The 21,527-nt window shown below is 35.9% G+C and overlaps 1 protein-coding gene across 1 annotated transcript; it reads right to left on the bottom strand.

Annotated features, from left to right (window-relative positions):
* Positions 1-13,326: 13,326 nt before the first annotated feature.
* On the bottom strand, positions 13,327-17,125 carry LOC108137820. The gene is made up of 2 exons (XM_017259745.2): positions 17,015-17,125; positions 13,327-14,390 (listed from the first exon to the last, which is right to left on the bottom strand). The coding sequence occupies exons 1-2, from the start codon at positions 17,093-17,095 to the stop codon at positions 13,515-13,517; spliced, it is 957 nt and encodes a 318-aa protein (XP_017115234.1). The 5' UTR covers positions 17,096-17,125; the 3' UTR covers positions 13,327-13,514.
* Between the last annotated feature and the right edge of the window lie 4,402 nt (positions 17,126-21,527).

The following is a 21,527-nucleotide window of genomic DNA, read 5'->3' as shown; positions in this document are numbered from 1 at the left end:
TAAGTCAACAATCAATGAGCTAAAGGGAATCGCTGGCTAATTCATCGAAACAAACGCGAAAAATGCGACGGCTTCGAAGAACGCGGTGGAACTGCGGCCGACAAAATGAAGCTGCGACTTCCGATCGAAAAGCCGACAAAAACACCTGAGCCTGGCGCATCAATCAGCCCCACCGATAAAAGTATTCGCCAGCAGCGGGCATCTCTTCACACTTTGGCTGGCATAATTGTCCCGCATCAGAAACAGTCAGGTTAATTAGCTCCGATTCGAGGGGAATCCTTAAACTCATGCGGCCAGAAATCAAAACGGAAATTGTTTATTAAACAAATCCACAGGCAGTTCTGATTGGGCAGCATCCATGGTGTGGATAATGGGCTTTTAATTGACTTCTAGCATTTTCGGTAGCATGCGTGCCAAGGTCTATTAAATGTGGAATTGGGAATTGGGGATTTCATGACATAATTACCGTGTTGTCATAGCCTAACAAGCCACCAGGCCACATTTAAACAAAGGCATAAACATATGCAATGTGGAGCGACGGGTCTCAATAAAGACTTCAATGAACTATGTCGTAAGAAAAGTTTAAAAGATAGTGCCAGGTAACGACAGGCTTACTTTGAAAGTTGATCATTTGCATTTGTCAATATAGTTGACACACTTTATGACAATCCGCATCACAATTAAGCAGCAATGCTCATGTCAGCATTCCATTATAAGCGAAGTCGATACCATTCACTTCATTTAACAAAAATCACTGTGCATTACGTTCGAGAAACAAATTTTAAGGTGCCATTCATTCAAATGGTGCAAGCCTATATTTATAAAAAACTGAAAAATACTATCTTTAAATATATATGAAAAATAATTGCATATATCCATTTGATATTCAAAAGTAATAAGTGCCATTTTTGCCATCGATTAATGTCAAATTGATATTAAAGCAGGAAAGGAAGTAATCTTCGGCAAGCCGAAGCTTTTGCAAAAATTAATTATATTTAAAACATCCATATGTCCAATTACATTTAAGCGTTCATTCGTATGAAAGCTATATAATATCGTTTTTTAAAAATTAAGAGCGTAATTCTGGATTAATAAACCATTACCATTTTAATAAAAATGTAAAAGAAATGATAAACAGAAAAATAGAATAGACAATGAAATTATTATTAATATAATATTATAAAACACGCGTCGTCACCCAATTTGATTTAAAGCCAATGCTCTGTTCAAAAGTTATTAAAAAGTTATCATCATATTAAAATATCAAGTTTTAAATATAATTTGTTAGCATTGAACAATTCTATGGTATCGCTGCAATAAAAAATAGGCAAAATGATTAAAATCATTGTTAAAGCGGTAGGAAGGAAAACATTTTTAAAAGGGTATTTATTTAGTCGAATGCTTTCATTTTTGTCACTAAATTGCATATTAGAAATTTTGTACGTATAAAGTGCGGTCGTCACGACTTTTTACCCCGTTAAGAGGTGTTTTTAGAATTATTAGAGAAATTGAATTTAACTATCAGAGCTATCATCGCTCGGGCTATTCACAATTTAATATGATTTTCGCTGTCCCATCTAGTAAAACTTTCCTTTTCACATGCAGCACTAATTCGGCTAATCACCATCAGCAGCACCCACTATCATTACATCACCTTGCACAGATCAAGCCATGAAACCAACTTCCGCTCGAAACGCAACTGGAAATAATCGCGAGGAGGGAAAGTTATCAACATCACATTACCATTGGCCTCGCCAACAACAATAAGCCATCTTCTCAATGAGAGTGAGTCTGGGTAATTCCAAACGCCAAAACAATGACACATAAATCGTTGAAAAAATCAAGCATAACATCAACATTTTCACATCCCGCTAGGCGAGTACACCCTCCGCCATTCTCGGATCACTACTGGAATCTGTGAGATAAAGTGCGCTCGGTGGCATGTGAAAAGTTGCAAATTAGCCGATAGAAAGTAGTGCCACAAGTCGCTCGAATTATTCAGTTACTCAGACTCGCGCTGGTAACGTGAGAAAAAAGCGAAAAGTGCAGCGTTGACACAATTGCATCCATGAGATAGTTGAGCAGTTGCCAAGCGATTGTCTAGCTCGGCAGTTGCATTGCCACAATGGGCCCAGATGATGCCCATGCCCACTTGACGACGAGCAGTCAAACTTGCCTGGGCCCCACTCGATATTGCTCTGAAATTCAATTCGTTTTGGCTGGCATATGCCTTCGCTTACACGCTCAGGTTATATGTGCAAATACGTACATATATTGAGGCAGCTGCTAAAGCTTTTAAGGGACACGTAAAGGACCCTCTCCTTTTTATTTGGTTTTTTCTTTCTCCTTTGCCTACAGCGGATTTGTCATTGCAGCTACTGATAGAGTAAAAAAGTAAATTTAGAGTTTAATCTTAAAATGCTACTATTACACCAGAATAGCTAAGCAATTATTGTATTATTATTATTATTAATAAATAAATAATAAGGTTGCCCTAATGAGTGCTATCTTTTAAATTGTCATCGCTTGAGTCAAATAGATGTTAAATGAAGGATTATAAAAAACTAGTTGGTTATATTCATAACAAAGACTCTTGCGATCTAAATCATAATTTCTCGCCAAAAATTCAAACCGGAAAGGGATTTTTAGACAATCTTGTGGGCGAACCACGTTTGTTAACTTCTTTAAAACTACTATATGTTGTAGGTCATTCACTTTCGTTGAGGCGTCATCCATATGGTGCCATTTATGGCATATGGCACAAAAGTTGAGGCGTATAAAAATCATATCTGGTCTTTATGGTCTCAGCCAGAGGCATCCGCCCGCGCATGAGATGGTGACATAAGCTTCTGTTTTTTTATTGAATTGAATGTAGGTAAAACACATGCAGTTTTGGCGGACGGTCTCGATTCCAAGTATATATTTCGGCTAATTAATGGAAGGCTCGACAGGTTGGCGCGTGGCAACTCTTACTATGTCGCCTACGCCTTTCCGTAGAAAACGCGTTGATTTGTTTTTTCATGGCCTACGTTGTGGTTGAGGCTTACGACACTTTCTGCGTGGGTCTGTTGGTCTGGTCTGGAAAATGAGCGTTGGCTGGTGAACAACTTAAGACCTCGTCAGCCAAACAACACCAAAATTCATTCACTAAACTACGCTTGAGCCTTTTAGCTTTCATTGACAAAATTGTTTGTGAATGGAGACTGTGGTTTTTATAGTTTTGGATACATCTAAACAAATTTTAAAAACCTGTAAATAAAAGAAATATTTGTAATTCTTGTCAACGCCACTTGAAAATTATTTCTTACATAAACATAATTATTTACCATGTTTTAAATACAAGATATCACTCTGTATCTGAATTAATAATGGTAACATTAGTGTTGGGAAAGGTAATACTTTTATGAATCCAGGTAAGGTGTTTGCGAAAATATGTACTTAGGTAAGGTAAAATATATAAAATTTGTCAAGTATCTAGTTAAGGTAATATACACATTTTGAAACTAATTTTTTGTTAATTAGTTATTTTTAGGTCAATAGGTTCTTTATGATATACGCTCTGGCAATTAACACTGGTTGTATAAATATTTAAAAAGTAACATCGACAATTCTTTTATATGCAGAGGAATTAACTTATCTTCAAGTTGCAGTAAAATTATGCTATTTTGTATAAGCATGTCAGCGAAAATTATATAAAATTAATTTTAATGGTAACAACCTGATTTGAAAACAAAACTAAATCAATATATTTAAGTACCTTAATTCCAAATATGAGATAAATGTTCGTATTTGTCTAACTAATTAAGGTAAAAGGTACCAAAAAATGTTACCAAGGCACTAACCTATGTAAAATTATCTATTCTCACCCCGAAACCGAGTGACATACATTATCTTTCAAGGCGCTCCCGAGTACGTGGTTATTCAAATAAAAATCCCAACTTGTTTCCCTTTCAGCTTCATCAATCATGAAAGATACAACTGCGTTCTACCCAACAAACTTGATAACTGACCCCAGCGAGGTCCAAATATAGTCACCAAACAAAGCTGAATGCTTTCAACCAAAAACTAATCACCAATGGGCCAGAATCGGTGTGCCGTCTGAGGGGAAATATGGCCCGCTTTTGAGTCAACAAGCCGTAAAGCTCACTTAACCCACTGAGTACACCAGCAGCCACGGGCAAACAATAAAATCGGCAGTCGCTACTGGGCACCCTGAGCAGAACCGAACCGAGCTGACCAAACAAATGGAACGCCCCAACAACATGCCCCCCTGTTGCGCTCTTTGTGCCCAATTGAAAACTCAGCAAGTTTTCAAAACAATTTTTGTGTGCCGGCAAAGAAGTAAGAGAGTCGAGTAATCGGGAAACCAGAGGTTTAAAGAGGGCCCCTTCGTGGTCATATTGTGCCGGCCGGCAATTGTTTTTCCCAGATCAAAAAGCGCTGATTATAGCAAGTTGTGAGGCTTGAAAGCGCCAATGCACTTTCAATTCTGGGTACTGTTGTCGTCGAAGTGGGTTGCTGTGGGCAAATAGAGTGTCGGTGTTAGTATTTTACAAGTGAGGTGGGCGGTAATTGAGTTTTAAACCTACCCACCCATACGATATAGAGGCGTAAATCGATCTACTTTTTTAAATAAAAACCATTACACAGTGTATAACGATTTACTGCAATTTTTTTTATCAGAAAGTACTCATCGAAGCTAATCAAACTCCGTTTCGAAATCATCTGGCTTAGCTCAACTTTGAAACCATTACCTTAAAAATGAACCGGAACCGATCCAGAACTATTTTTTTTCTAAATCGTGTTCGGTTCACAATGCAACTACTTTTGTATTTATACCCGTTACTCGTAGAGTAAAAGGGTATATTGTATTCGTTGAAAAGAATTTAACTAATAGAAAAACGCGTTTTCGACCATTAAAAGTATATATATTCTTGATAGGGATCAATGTGTATAGTGTAGTGTATTTATATAGTCAAATATTTAACCATTTTCGTAACCAAATTTGATATCAGAAATGTTGTGTATTGAAAGTGCGATTGTCACGACATTTTATCTCGTTAAAAGGTGTTTTTGTTTTGTATAAATATTGTCTACTTAAACTAAAAGAAATAGTGTAAAAAAATAGCAATAACTAAACAAAATTCATTGACTAATTTGAATTAGGCAAGTTTTTTTTAACGTTTTTAACGTTGTGTCATACAATATAATTAATTTTTGTAATGCTGTAGACGATTTTGCATACTGAATGCTAAAGAAAACCTATTTTTCATCATCTCCAAGTGTCCATGTGAACGTAACATAAAAAAACGAGTGCAAAACTCGAATTATCTTATAATACTTAATGCAAAGGTAAACATACCTCCGATAAATAATTAAAATAAAATGCCATTATATTTAATTTAAAAACAACTTTTTTGTTTAGCATAACCAGAACCTTAACAAGCCAAATTTAAATGGTATAAGCTGGTTTTTTTCAAAACAGTGCTTACAAAATGAACATTAAAATAACATCAATGGTATTAACATATGATAAATATCATTTGATAAAATTCCGACATTTTAAACCCAATTTTAGCATAGTTGCTTATGTCCTCACATAAAGACAGAAAAACTATAAAGCCAATTTGAGCTTTGACTTTTGAATCCATAAATCTTTTAATAAATAAGTGAAAGACAAAAAATTTGAAACTAAAACCAAAATGGACCAAGCCTTAACAAGCCGAAGTCTACATACCCTTACAGCTATAGCAAAATTTAAGTAATCTTTAAGTCATTAAAATTTGGAATTATATGCGTATATACTTGGAACTAATGAAGCTGTGGTGATTTTCAGCTCAATTCTATTATTCCTATGCAACATCGTTTTCTGATTTAAAAAAAATTAAAAGCGTAGTTCTAAATTATTTAATTATTACTATGTTCAAAAGAATAAAAAAAAAATTTTTAATTCATATTTCATATATTTTTTTTTATTTTCCGTTTGTTCCTGTGGGAGCTATATGTAACTATTTTGCTTAGAATTGATTTAAGTTTTTTTTTTCCGTTTTTACTCTTTATTGAGTTGAGAGAGCTTCAAATACTAAATACGCCAAAAATTGTTTTTGATTTAAAAGTTGAAACATTTTTTGTATTGCATTATAACATTACTTTTTTCTTAGAGAAACAAGGAATTTCAATATTTGTTAGTACTGAAAGCGTATTCAAACTTCACATTGTAACTCCTGTTCGATACAAAAATTTGGTTTGGACTTGGGTTATCGCCAAGTCATGCGTGGCAGCAAAAGTGTATGTTTTGTTTGGTTTCTACGGCGAAGTGATTGCTGAGTGATCAACTTAGTTGCAGTTCTTGCCTGAATTTGAGTAGAGCTTTTACCGGCCCGATGAAAACAATGACTTTGAGCTGGGAAACACGTTCGGCATATGTGGCATTTTTGGAATTTTAATTTGATTTGTGGTTTGATTTCGGTTTTGGTTTCTGGTTCAAAATCGACTTGCCTTTGATGAGCTTCTATGGTGCCTATTAAAAGGGCGTGAATTGTCGAAATGCGCAACGCCCAGAAAGCTAGACGAGAAGGCATTCATCTTGTATTAAATAATTTAAGTGCCCAAAGGGCTGACCCCAGGAATGTGCTGCTAGGGACGGTGAATATCTTCACCTGGCATTAGTAAGATGGTTACTGAAGTTTTGAAAAAAGCCCATCAGATATTTATTTTTTTTGGACTCAACTCGTCAGAGTTCAATCGAACACCATATTCGTAAAAAAAATAAATTGTATATTTAAAATACAATTAAATAACTTAAACTAAAACTTACCTTAAATTACAAATGAAATTGAAAGTGGTGACGACCAGAGCAATGCTTTCACACGATGTTTGTTAAAGTTTTAATTCTTTTGAAGACACAATACTCTTAAATAGAATAATACTATAAAGAGTATTAGTATTAAATAGATTTCTTCATCCTTTTGGCTGAGATCTGAGGCCTCACACCTTCGGCTTAAGTCAGTGTGACTCCAAATTAGCTACAGAGACATGTCCGAAGAAGGCAAACAGCAACAACTTATACCAAGTTCTTGAGAAATATAATCTTGAGTTTGAACCACACCCCTTCCATTTCCCTGTGCCATCTGCGAAATAGAGTCGTAGCGCAACACGAACGAGAAAAAAGCTTCCAAGTTGCTTTTTGTTTGAGGCAGCGGAAATTATTATTAATTGCTTGGAATGCCTGCTGCCTCCTCCCAGAAAACGCCGCTCCATGGCCCATGGTCCGTGTTCTTGGCTCGCCTCTAATGGCTTCCGTTGGCGTGGCTATAGTTTTTCTGCCGCATGCCTTGCTACGCTTTCAGCCAAACATTTCGATGACGTAAAAAGCCGCTCTCGATGGCCAATAACTGGCCCGAGTTCTTGGCCCCAAAAACCGATCTGAGCGATGTCAGTTGTGTGGAGTAAATGCGTTGGATTGCCGCGGATTATTTGGAGTACAGGGGGTTATTGGCCTTGGCTGGTCAGACCGACAGTCAGTTGGCGTAAACAGTTGCGAGATTAGCGCTGTTCAACCAAGCGTGTTCAGATAGTCGCCTTCTGGCAGCAACTTCAATTGCATTTCCAGCAATTTTGCAGTTCAGAAGGGGGAAATTCGCCAGCGAATACGACAACTCGCAGTGCTTTCGGTGGGCGGAAGCACGAAGCGTAAAGTTGAAAGTGGAGTGGAGCGCACTACTGCACTGGAAATAAATATCACAGCAATATGGCCTCCTATATTTTAGGCCAAATGCATACTTCTCAGGCGTCCAGTGGTCCAGTGCTGACAGTAACCTAAATTAAATGACATGTTATTATGCTTTTTTCAAATTAATATCTGATCTCTTATAGAAAACACATGTTTCTAAATTTGTAAAACTGATTATTTTGAGATTTCAAATTCCTACAGATTAAAGTTAAAAAAAATTTTAAAATACAAAATTCTTTTAGAATTGTTGAAAATGTCACCTTGATAGAAACTATACATTTTTGAAGCCGCGAAGTTGACCAAAAAAGTTTATTTTTGAAAAAAGTTCAAATTTCTTGGTAAAATGTCTTTGTTATGTTTTACGATATTTTCCAAATGTTCAAATCAATCTGGAAAAGGTCAAAGTGGCAACAGTGGAAGGGACCCAAGTGTTAGCCATTTAGAATTGTCGCGAACCACGTTATATGGGTGCAAAGTGACCTCAATTGTCAGAGGAGGGACGTTAAGAGAAGATCATTACAATAAATTGAAAATATACGGCCTATATGTTAAAAAGTTGTATTTTTTTTATAATCAGTCGAGGGATCACGACACAGATTTTACTTGGACATTTTAATACCCCCTGTTTTTTTAGAGTTTATGCAAGACCGTACTCAAGGTGTGGGTGTATCGTGGCTCCTGACTATTGTACGCTCCATAGGGACGGGCCCTAAGCAACAAAAGCCAGACAACAACAGACTGGCAAAAAGGTGAACGACTCTCCCTAATTGAGTTTGAATGGCGGAACGAAAATGTTGCAACAAAGGTTAAAGAAAAACGTAGCCGTTGCAGTGATTTCGCACAGCAATTGTCGGAATTTTGAGGAACGCTTTTCCATGCAGACTGACCCATGGAAGAAACTGGCAACTCATCTAGCTGGCTGAAACAGAGAAAAAGTCTTATAAGACGGTTTCCCTAGTGGTATAAAGAATATTTTCATAAATAATGTAGTTCTTCCTATTATACATACTTCGGCAAAAAGACATGGATACCGTTTAAGCTTCTGCATCAATCTTTAAAAGCGTTTACAACTTCTAAAAATGATCCGTTTACTACGCTGACTGGCTTAAATTCAATTAAATAAAATCTAGGTGCCCTAAAGCTTTTTAAACACTTTTCATTCGTTTTTTTTTGCGTAGTGAGAATCCCCCTTTTTTGGAAACCCCAAGACAAATCATAAATTAAATTGAATCTTGACAATTTTTCGAAGACCTTATTTAAATCTTTCTTTCAGAAAGAACATAAATTTAGTCCAGAATTAATGGTGTTTAATGACGAATTCACCTTGGACATACCATCTTACAAAATAATCAGAGATCAAAGTTTCGTTCCTCCGTGCAGTTGGACCCTCTGAATAAGAAAACTACAATTTAAATTTTGTTTATACCCTTGCAGAGGGTATTTTAGTTTTAGTCAGAAGCTTGCAGGCAGTGAAGGAGACATAATCAATAGCTGCCAAAGCCTTTACTGCGTTATAAACATAGAAATCGGATTTTAATAGTTATCAAGTTATAATCAAGAAAGAATAGTCCGATTTTAATAAGTGATATATCAATCGAAAGGTAGCGGCTTCACAATAGTATTAGTAGTAGTTTTAGAGAGTCATTTGGTTCCGGAGAAATGGGGGTAAAAGTTCGAAAAAATTATTTCCTAATATAGTGGAGCTGTTTGGTTGATGAAGCAAAAAAAATGAATTTTCTGGCACTGTTGTATTCTGGCTTTAAGTACTCGTATATTGACACCTCGGTCATCTTAATCCGATAATCCGTTCACAATAATTATTTAACAAATAAGATTTTTTGAAGCATTTTTGAAATTGCGACGTTAGTCCTCTTGTTTGTTTGCACGGTTACATTTTTAATTTAACGTATTAAACAGCTCGCACTGAGGAACGTTTGTACTACCACTTTTTGAAAAACCCGCTACTTTAGCGGGAAAACGCCTAAAAAGCTAAATTTTACCCGGCCACAACTTCCAAACAACTAAAGCGGGTACGTACTACATATCGTTGAACGGCTATTTCGGTTTCCTTGGCATAATTTATTCAAGTTAAATAATTACAATTATAGCCAAAAATAGGGTTTTTTTATTCACATTTGATAGATTTTTTTTTTAAAACGACACTAACGATTTCTTTTTATTTTTGCGTCCCTATAGCTATTGAGAGTACGCTACATTTGATATGTAAGGTCAAGTAAAAAGTAAAGTAATGTGATGGAATTGTTTTCCATCAGGACAACGTTAGACCAAACACGTCAATAGCGACTCGCCAGAAGCTCCGAGAACTTGGATGGGAAGTTCTTTTGCAACCACCTTATAGTCCGGACATCAAAGGACGAAGGATTTTAAGAGGGGTATCATGAAATTATCATCAAAATGGCAATTGATTAGCAATGAATGGTGCTTGTTTCAAATAACTCGGTTAATTCTAACCATAAAAAATTTTGAATTTCATAATAATGGATTACTTTTTACTTGGTCTTATTAACACACATATATGTACGACCGTCCACAGTGATATATATATATATATACATTTTAATGCAATTTAAAACCATAAATGCTAGATGATATGCTCGATTTTAATAAAATGTAATTCTCCAATATTAAACTTTTACATATATATATAAAATTTAACTTACTTCCTAAGATTTTAAAAAAGTGTTGAATTCTTCCAATCAGTCAAACGGCCGAATCAAAAACAAATTCAAAATTTAATCAATCTCCATTTTTTTACAAAATTGCAGTTTTTTTGTTTTAGCTCTACTTTTACTTTTTCTACTTTGTTAAAGCAATATTAAAAAAATCAATTCAATTTATAACGAATTCTAGCTTTAAACGGGTTAAAATTTCTTTTTTTCTCATTAAATTACATTAAACTGTAATGCTTTGTTTGGTTTTTATTTCAAAACTTTTGCGTCTTTAGAAACAAAGTTTTGATGGATTAAAACAACTATTCAGTTTGTCACGGTTCGTTTCTAACTTGTAATATTCCCCCGCGGTAAATTTCTGCAGCTGAACTGCTCGCTCTCATTGTTAAGGGATGGTGCGAGAAGTGCAGTTGAAAATCCTCCGCGGGACCGAATTGCAAGTTCGAACCCAAAGTTGAAAGTGGGGTGGGAAATCAAATTAAACTTCGAACATAGAGTAAGAAATATTTATGTAGAGGCACCATTTGCTGTGCCCAAGCTCTGCTGATAGCACGCTGCAACAAAAACATGCCTGTGTAAAAAACTGTTATATGAGTAATTATAAAGTTGAATGTTTAATAATTTTTCGTGTACCGCAGATTTTGTTTTGTGAATTCAAGCAGGTTTTAAATACCTAGCACCTGATTCAAAAAATGAGACTAACACTTTTTGTGGTATCTTTTTTCTCTTCTTTTTTTTTGAAATGAACGTTCTTACCTGTTTGAATGCCTATTTTATTTTTTATCTACAGCTTTTGTAATCAATTAAAATCATTTTTTATAATTTGTAAATAATATAAAGCTGGCACACAGAAGATCGAACAATTAAAAGATAATTTAACATAATTAGATTTTTGATATTTAACCGCGCACATAAAAAAGATTTTCTACAAAAATTTGCAAATTGTTCATTCTCATGTTCTACTAATGTACTACTTTCACCTAAAATAAAATCCCATACAAATTTTGTAAAATGACCTAAGTTGTTGGCCTCCTAAAAAATTCGACATTTTAGGCAATAAGACTCTACTTCCTTAAATTTTAGGGAAATCTTTTTTTGGTTAATGTACCCTCAAAGCAGCAGCTTTATTGATTTATTGGGGTTGCTTCATAAACTTATCTTATTTTTTCTCAAAGTTTCCTAATAACACACTTAGTAGTGAAATTATCTGAGTGCATTGCTCAAGACTGACCCTATTGTGGCTCCATATACCGCTTTCATCATTAAGTTATCATTGGCAATTTGCCATCTGTCGAAATAGTTTCAGTTTCTGCGCGATGAATTACATAGCCACCCAGTGTCACAGTCACAATCCGATTCACCATCTGAGCTCTATCAAAGTCCAGACCCAGCTTTATCGATCTTTGCTGTGTTCTGCTTTGTAGTTTCAAAAACTGTTTATTTATTTCGACACGTTCGGCTGCGTCTCAGATTGTTGCCGCTGGTCTGGTGGAGTAAACCAAATAAAGAATGGGTTTCGTATTTCCGTAAACGTCGCTGGGACTTGCCCTTTTAGAGTCTTATTTTTATCCACTACCGTTGGCTGATGTCTGTCCGATGTGTCAGTAATTTTATTTATGGCAACTGTTGCCTCGATTAGAAGTCGGCGACGACAGCACCACGGATGATTAAGTCTTGGAAGACGACGACATGTGTGGCAGCAGTTTCAGAGGTTGTTTGTTTATCCGCCGCGGTGCTACTGGTGGCATCATGCGGCGACAGCGGCCCAGAACATATCCTAACACACAATGCCCTACACACATATCACCCATAATGACTCTGACCCTGAACGAATTTGAAGTGCTTTTGGTCGCCTGCCTCTGGAAGACGTAAACACATCGATGTGGTAGCCTTCCCGAACTGATTCATGTAATTGCAGGGAACAAGTTGTACATATCTCCTAAGTTCTTGATGCAGATGCCTTGAGGGAGACATAGCCCTAACACTGCTTCTCCCGCAGGGAAGCGATTTTTGTGAAGCAAATTGAAATTGGGTGAACGCCGACTGTTCGGAAGAATCACAATGTAAAACAAGAAAGAACGCTGTAGTTATTAATTGGAAAATTTGTAATATAAATAAAGGCATATTATTATTGGATTGCTTATTTAAGTGAAGGAATTACATCCGAAATAGTTGTGGACATTTCCAGGGTTTCAAATGCGACATCCTGACAACTTTAACATTCAAAGTAAGTATAAAAAAAGGAGTTTTTTTTATTTTTGTTCAGAATAGCTCCTAATCATCTCTACCAAGTGTAAATATATCAAGTAACTTCTTGGAATTAAAAAAAATACATGAATTTCAGACGCCACAAAAATGGACCAGCAATTTACAAAACATGATAAAAACACAAAAGTCTGCGAATCTGGACGTTTCTTCAATAAATAAGTCCTATATTGTACTATGTTGCTCATTACGAAAATACTTAATAATTACTTACTTAATAACATCAGACTTGTCACTATTATTATAGATTCAACGCCATCTACGTAGCAAAATAGCATGAGACGTAAAAAAATAGTTCCATACAAAACTTTCGCAGCCAAAGTAGTACAAGAAATCTATTAAGCTACGGACAAATACTTTATTTTTAAATTGCGAGTTGTTGAAAATGGGAATTAAATATATTATTATTTAAGTTATTCAAAATTTTATCTGCAAACCTCTGGCTAAAACTTAGATACGTGATATTTTGTTTGATAAAAAGCATCCACAGAAGCAATAACAATTTAACGAAAAATTTAATAAAATCACTATTCGGTTAAATTAAATATTATAAATCGAATAGGTGTATAAGTATAAAGAGATTACGTTTATTGAAATATTTAAATAATAAGAAAGACATATTTATGGTGAAATATACATATATCTGAGCATAGTAAGTTTTTGAAAAAATTATAATTTTATTAGGAAATAATACAAATGGTTTCCCTTTGAAAATATGAAATATTGATAGCGGATAAACTAAAGACAAACAATGTTCTTGACTCGTGAAAGATGGAAATTTTCAAAAAAGTTATATGACCTGGAAGCAGCAAAGCAGTCTGCACCACCTAAACGCTCCAAATGACAGTCTCTGCACCCATGTCCACGGTGGTCCAGCCCAGGGCATTGATCACCAGCTGCTGAAGCTGACGTAGAGGTACTCCCGCCTTCTCCATCTCGTCGCTCAGGGAGCGGTACTCCTTCAGGGAGCGAAGATCGCGAAGCATCCGCCGGAACTCGGAGCTGCGGATGAGGCGCACGGCGCTCGAGAGCTCGGAGTCTGAGGCGTAGAGTCGCCGATACATATCTCTCAGGGTGGCGCGCGGCAGAGCATCCCGGAGGTCCTGGAGGAGGCCTCGGACTCCTGGGCGGCGGTTGGGAAGCTTAGAGGTCGGCGGGTCGGAGATGTGGACATCGAGGAACACCCTGACGAACTCCACGTAATAGGTGGGATCCAGTTTCAGCCGCCGGCAGATATAGTCGTGCAGCACCTGGTGCTGTTTCGTTGCTCTCAACCGCTGGACTTGTGTCTTGAAGCCATCGCTCCGAAGCAATGCGACCAGGTTCCGAACCTGGGGATCCTCGACAGCGTTCGCCAAGATGTTCCTCAGTCGAGGAGCGGGCAGCAGTGGGCGAGCCACCCGAATGAGATTGGTTAGGCCACGCTCGGCATTGTTGGGGCACTCCTTGTTTTCCTTGGGCAGCAGTGCATCCTCCACTGTGGCTTGGGGCGACGAAGGCTCTGGGGTGAGGAAAGTGTCAGCTGGCTGCTCTACCACTTCGCGGGCAGACCTTGACAGCTCATGCTCCTCCCACACGGGCAGCCAGTTGATCTTGTTGACATCCATCGGACTCGATGCAAGGGGCTCGGGCAGCTCGGTGAGTTCGTCAGATCCATTGGGAAATCCCTCGTCAACCGAGGGGGTAGTGCTGTCCAGCAACTCCTGTGGTTATGTTATGGATGAGATAAAAAACAAGAAAGGAAGCAAACTTCGGCAAGCCGAAGTTCGTATACCCTGGCAGCTATTGCAGAAATTAAATATTTAAAAGCGCATGTGTTTAAAAACATTAACATTGAAGCTTTGATGACTTTCAGCTCAATTATTCGATCGTTCCCAATTTAAGGAAAATGCTTTAATCGGAACAATTAAATTATTACTATGTCCAAAAGAATTTAAAAAAAAAATTAAAAAATAAAGAATTTAAATTTTTGTTTTTATTTCTTTGAATATTCCGATTGTCCTATCGGAGCTATATGATATAGTGTGATTTTAATTTTTTTTTTTTGTCTGTACATTAATATATATATTTTTTGATGGTTTTAAAGTAATTTTTAGATCATTTAAAAATGCCGTAAAACAAAAACTTAATATAGACTTAACAAGAAATAAAGCAAACTTCGGCAAGCCGAAGTTCATATACCCTTGCAGCTATCGCAAAACATTAAAATTATGATTTACTTGCGTATATGTTTAAAAACATTGAAGCTATGACGATTTGCAGCTTAATTATTGGATTGTTCTTTTATATATTTTTATTATTTGTATGGGAGCTATATGATATAGTCGTCCGATTTTGACGAAATTTAAACCATAATTCTGAAATATTTAACCATTGCTATATGTCGAAGAACTAAAAAAAAATTAAAAAACAGCAAAGTTATAATTTTTTTCAATTATTTTTCCGATTGTTCCTATGGGAGCTATATGCTATAGTCGTTCGATTTTGATGAAATTTTAACCATAATTCTGAAATATTTAACCATTGCTATATGTCGAAGAACTAAACAAAAAATTAAAAAACAGCAAAGCTATAATTTTTTTCAAATATTTTTCCGATTGTTCCTATGGGAGCAATATGCTATAGTCGTCCGATTTTGATGAAATTTTAACCATAATTCTGAAATATTTAACCATTGCTTTATGTCGAAGGACAAAACAAAAAATTAAAAAACAGCAAAGTTATAATTTTTTTCAATTGTTTTTCCGATTGTTCCTATGGGAGCTATATGCTATAGTCGTCCGATTTTGATGAAATTTAAACCATAATTCTGAAATATTTAACCATTGCTATATGTCGAAGAACTAAACAAAAAATTAAAAAACAGCAAAGTTATAATTTTTTTTCAATTATTTTTCCGATTGTTCCTATGGGAGCTATATGCTATAGTCGTCCGATCCGGCTCGTTCCGACTTATATACTACCTGCAATAGAAAGACAACTTTTGGGAAAGTTTCATGCAGATAGCTTTAAAACTGAGAGACTAGTTTGCATATAAACGGACGGACAGACGGACAGACGGATGGACAGACGGACGGACAGACGGACATGGCTAGATCGACTCTACTAGTGATGCTGATCAAGAATATATATACTTTATAGGGTCGGAAACGTCTCCTTCACTGCGTTGCAAACTTCTGACTGAAATTATAATACCCTCTGCAAGGGTATAAAAATAAACACTTGTTAACTATTATTATAATGAAAAGTTAAGTACCTCTAAACTTGAGTTTAATAACCCTAAGCAGCTTATGAATTGAATTGCTAAAACCGGAATAGGAATCGAATCGAGTTTGGTGATGCTGATTAAAAAATTATATTTTTATACCCTTGCAGAGGGTATTATAATTTCAGTCAGAAGTTTGCAACGCAGTGAAGGAGACGTTTCCGACCCTATGAAGTATATATATTCTTGATCAGCATCACTAGTAGAGTCGATCTAGCCATGTCCGTCTGTCCGTCCGTCTGTCCATCCGTCTGTCCGTCTGTCCGTCCGTTTATATGCAAACTAGTCTCTCAGTTTTAAAGCTATCTGCATGAAACTTTCCCAAAAACTGTCTTTCTATTGCAGGTAGTATATAAGTCGGAACGAGCCGGATCGGACGACTATAGCATATAGCTCCCATAGGAACAATCGGAAAAATAAATGAAAAAAAATTATAACTTTGCTGTTTTTTAATTTTTTGTTTAGTTCTTCGACATATAGTAATGGTTAAATATTTCCGATTTACGTTTTAAATTTCATCAAAATCGGTCGACTATAGCATATAGCTCCCAATGGAACAATCGGAAAAATAAATGAAAAAAAATTATAACTTTGCTGTTTTTTAATTTTTTGTTTCGTTCTTCGAGATATATTAATGGTTAAATATTTCAGAATTATGTTTTAAATTTCATCAAAATCGGACGACTATAGCATATAGCTCCCATAGGAACAATCGGAAAAATAAATGAAAAAAAATTATAACATTTCTGTTTTTTAATTTTTTGTTTAGTTCTTCGACATATAGCAATGTTTAATTATTTCAGAATTATGTTTTAAATTTTATCAAAATCGGACGTCTATAGCATATAGCTCCCATAGAAATAATAAAAATATATAAAATAACTATCTAATAATTGAGCTGCAAATCATCATAGTTTCAATGTTTTTCAGCATATACTCAAGTAAATCATAATTTAAATGTTTTCAAAAGTATTTAATTCATGCAATAGCTGCAAGGGTATATGAACTTCGGCTTGCCGAAGTTTGCTTTCTTTCTTGTTTGTAAATAATTATAAATTTTACCTTTGTGTCCTGTGCATCCTCCACCGAGTGTCCTGCGACCAGAAGAAGACAGAAACTGAATACGGCCACTAATCGATTCATGATAAAATCAATGCTGGAACTGTGTCTCTTTCCGTCGCGAATTTCTGCTTTTATAGCCGAAGCACTTTATCTGCCGTTTACCCAACTCATATTTGCTTGAAAATTTCGCAGACAAATACTCACATTCAGAGCAAAGAATCAACAAGAACGGGGCACTGTAACCGAGAAAAAGTGGAACGACCTTGACGGGGGCTCATCAAGAAAGCTCATCAATCTTTCATATTGTACCACCATCGCGAATTGCATCGTAAAACACAATTCGCAGTTTGCAGTCAAATAATCGCCTTTTCTTTTACTGTTGGGATTTGTGCAGAGCTCTGTTCTTCGCCACAGTTTGTTTGTGATAAATTCATGGATATCTGCAATTGTACCCTTAATTATTGGCACGGCAAGAATGCTAAACTTTTAGACTATTTTTTTCCCAATCTAATATAATGAAATTTTAATGAATCAAAGCTATTTGAAATGATGTGGATAGAATTAAGGTTGAATATTTATGTAAATAATTCTAATATACATATGTAATAACACTGTTTCAGCAGAGTCAAAGGAACTCCGAAAATTTAAATCCCATTTCCAATTCCAAAAAATGTAAGCTTCTGCGCAAAAAAGTAAAATTAAAATTCAACACCTACCTAATCATCAGCTTTTACTCAAGCACAAACGCGATGAAGTCCGCTTACCCGTAACATAAACAGTTCCCATCAATCTTGTGGCCCGATGAGATTTCACTAGGCATCTTGTATCAGATCCCCAAAAAGTTAGTGGCCGTATAAAATCCCTTATATGCCATAAAAATCTTCACCGAAACACAATCAAATGAAATTTTATGTTAATCCCAAAAGCCCCCAACCTGAAGCATCTCCTTTTCTCAATTGGGACTCGCTCCGCAAAGAATGAATATTCATGTCTTTCGGGAATGGAAGCCTGTACATCCTTAGCCCCTCCTGCGGTTTGCCAATTTCGATACGCAAATGTTTCGCTCATTGTCAACAACAGCACAGCGATGAAGGCGAGAGGCGCTAAAACGTGAAATAAAAGTTTTTCCTTACAAAAAAGGGGGAAACACCGCCTAATGAGTCCCACGTGAACGCTGTGAAAATGATTTTTGGGGTTGCAATTTAAAATTTCCAAATGTAGTAGGATAAGTGGCCACAGAATATTATAATAGCAAGGGGGGGCCAAATAAAAGGATACATTTCTTTTGTTAATACACTCAAAACCTTCCCACACACAAAAAAATCCATTGGTCAAATGATATTTAACTATCAAATTAAATAATTACCCTATGGGTATGGTAAAGCTATGAAAAGTTTTCAGTCAATTATTTTTAAATTATTAGATTGTATTATATGTTCTTGTTTGCGATCTAGCTAGGTAAGCATGTCCCTCCGCCTGTTCTCCTTTTCTTGTTTGTAGTCAATTTGGCCAAGCAAACATTTTTGAGTGTAGATAGTCATTCGTTTTTATGGCTGAATTTATAATACGCACTGCAAGGGTATAAAAAACCGCTATAGTCAACCCGCTAAAAAGAACACCTTCTATAAATAACTTTTTTTGGAATCTTTGTATTTGCGCCTTAGATTTTATTTGCAAATCACCATAATATATATTGCCAAATCCTCTTTCAGTTCATTATCCGCTTAAATTGATACTATTGAGCATGATACAAAATCAATAGTTTTAGAAACATTGAAACTGGTATTCTCAATTGAAATGAGTTTTCATAATCTGCTTAAAATATTGTCTAATTTTTATACCCTTGCAGAGGGCATTATAATTTCAGTCACTTTCTTGTTGTTTGTCCTGACCCCCATAATCGTAAATGTTATGCTCGGTGTACCTCGATTTCTTAAGAATTTAAATAAGTCCTTCGCCGAGTGGCTATAAAAATACATACAGGCTTTTTATTCCTTGCCAAAAAGGTGTCAATTCTAAAATTTTAGAAACCTTATAATAATTTCAAGGAGGAGTTCAAGGAGGATCATTTTTTAGTGTGTATATAGGCAATAACGAGCTAAGTTTTTCTCAACGTTCTAGTTTTACTAATGCTGACAATCGCGCGAGAATAATTGTTTTCGATTATTGAGGGTGAGGATAGTAAACTAGAGGATTCTTTTTGAAATACCCCTTCTAGGAGTCTGAAATATTGTTTCCAGTCTTGTCAGTTGTTGGACTTCTATTTATAGGTGGAAACGAAAAATCCATTAGAATATTGCCGCAGTCGCAGTTCTCACCTCAACCCCTATTTTTTCCGGTGGTCGCAGACAGGAAAGTGCGCAAAGTACCTGTCTAGATGGTAGGCAAGGAGTGCCAATCCCAAATGCTCTCCCGTGTAAATAAGCATTAGGGAACTTGCGCTGAGCTTGTGCGTATCGCATAGCTGGCAAAATGAGGAATGTGGGAGCGGTGTATGCGAACAGTCACGCAACGGGTCAGTGGGGTCAGTGGGGTCATGGAAAGGCGTGGCGGGGCCAACGCCCAAAGGCAAACTATGTTTGGGGTGCGAGTCAATCGGACATCAGGATAATTCTCCCCCGAGACCAAACAGCTGGGTAAATATTTAACGCAGCGCAACACGCCTTTTCTTTTTGCACCCCTAATTGATTCAAAAATGGAATTTAATCTGCATTTAAATTCGGAGGCAGGCGGAATTTGATTTGGCTCCTCTCGAATTAGGACACACGAACGTGCGTTGCATTTGATTGCCTTGTCAATCCAATCCATTAATGCCTCAGCAGGCTCTTCCATAAATGAATCAACAAATTGCATCATTATCAACACATCGAGTGCTCAATCAATATGCAAATAATCTGTTGATGCTGACAATTATAGCAAGTGGAATTGCGAACACAAATATTAACGACCCCTATCGAAATACAACAAAGCTTGTCACAAATACATGTATGCACATATCAGCCAAGTCAATTTCCAAAATCAATTGCCAGTGTCTTAATGGAACTATTTACTTGGAAAGCCCTCATTAAATTCATTAATATTCGGTTCGTTGCAGAAAAATATTTTACTGGTTCACCATAATTTGTACTTTCTAATTCAGCGAGCCTATTTCTAACAAGACGGACTTTATAGTCGAGTGCCCAGACTATTACAGGGTGGCCCCCAAAAAAGGTGCGTTTTCAAATGACTATAAAGAAAAAAAATACAACTGAAAGGAACAATTTTTGGGAAAGTTTCATGCAGATAGTTTTAACACTAGTTTGCGTGAAACGGACAGACGGAAAGACAGTCGCACAGACAGACGGACATGCATAGGTCGAGTATCCTAGTGATCCTGATCAAGAATATTTACACTTTACAGGGTCGGATATGATGCTTTCACAAATTCACAATTTCTGACTGAAATTATAATACCCTTTGCAAGGGAATGAAAAAGATGGATATACATATATAAAAAATTTATACTCGTCACTCGTGGAGTAAAAGGTAAAGGGAAACGTTTTCGAACTTAAAAAGTATATATATTCTTGATCAGGATCAATAGTCGACTCGATCTAGCCATCTCCGTCCCTATGAACGTCGTGATCACGGAATTTGGGATTCAGATACTACTACATCAAATTCCAATGTTTTTAAACTTTAAATGTAATTAAAATTTTAAAATAAAAAATCAATTCCAAAAATATTCAAATAAAAATTTTTAAAAATTGTAGAATCTTAATATTATAAAAATCTAAAACCGCAATGAAATGAAATCAAAGTGAAAAGTATTCAAGTTGAGTAAAAATTTTTCTACTTACTACCATTTAAATTAATCCCGTTTTTATTTTTTTTAAAACAACATCGGCACATACAAAAATCGATTTGGAAAGTTTCAAAATATAGAAACAGACGGACATCGTTTAGTTGTGCTGATCATGAATGTCGGCATATATATTTAGGCAGGACGATGGCCTCAGTTTCGTTTTGAATTTTTATTCTTTTTAAATATTGTAAAAAAGTATTAAATTATAAATAAACCAATTTTTTATTTTTAGCATCGATTTAAATTTTGTATTTAATTAAAACTAAAAACTAAGTACTTTCATAGGCATAAGTATTTTGACAAAAATTTTTTTATATCTTGATTCACTATTTTATTTTATAAATCTATTTTAAACTAGAAATGTCGTGGAGCGTTGTGCTGTTGAAGAATAAATTCTTATTCTATTAATCTGTCGCCGGTGGGAAACGTTTCTGGTTCATGGATCCGTCTATGGAAACCAAGTCTCCCACACCATTATAAGAAACTGCACCCCAGAACATTACGCTTCCACCCCCATGACTTGCTCTTTGTTAATTCGTACAAAAACTTTCTTTTGGGATGCGTGAAATTCAAAACTGTTCTCATCCGTCCACAGGACATTACGCCAAAATAAAGCGGACTTGGTCGTGTACCTTTTCGCGAACTCCAAACGCCTTAGTTTATTTTTTG

The sequence above is a fragment of the Drosophila elegans genome, unplaced genomic scaffold (assembly GCF_018152505.1).
Source record: "Drosophila elegans isolate 14027-0461.03 unplaced genomic scaffold, ASM1815250v1 contig_397, whole genome shotgun sequence".
NCBI classification, from domain to species: Eukaryota; Metazoa; Arthropoda; class Insecta; order Diptera; family Drosophilidae; genus Drosophila; species Drosophila elegans.
Note: the sequence above shows the minus strand (reverse complement) of the source record. Positions and strands in the feature narration are given on the sequence as shown.

Bases quoted from the DNA above. Each gene is read 5' to 3' on its own strand.
- LOC108137820 (XM_017259745.2), bottom strand. From the start codon at position 17,095: ATGAATCGATTAGTGGCCGTATTCAGTTTCTGTCTTCTTCTGGTCGCA. The intron at 14,391-17,014 runs GTAAAATTTATA...ACATAACCACAG, and splicing joins AGGATGCACAGGACACAAAG to GAGTTGCTGGACAGCACTAC.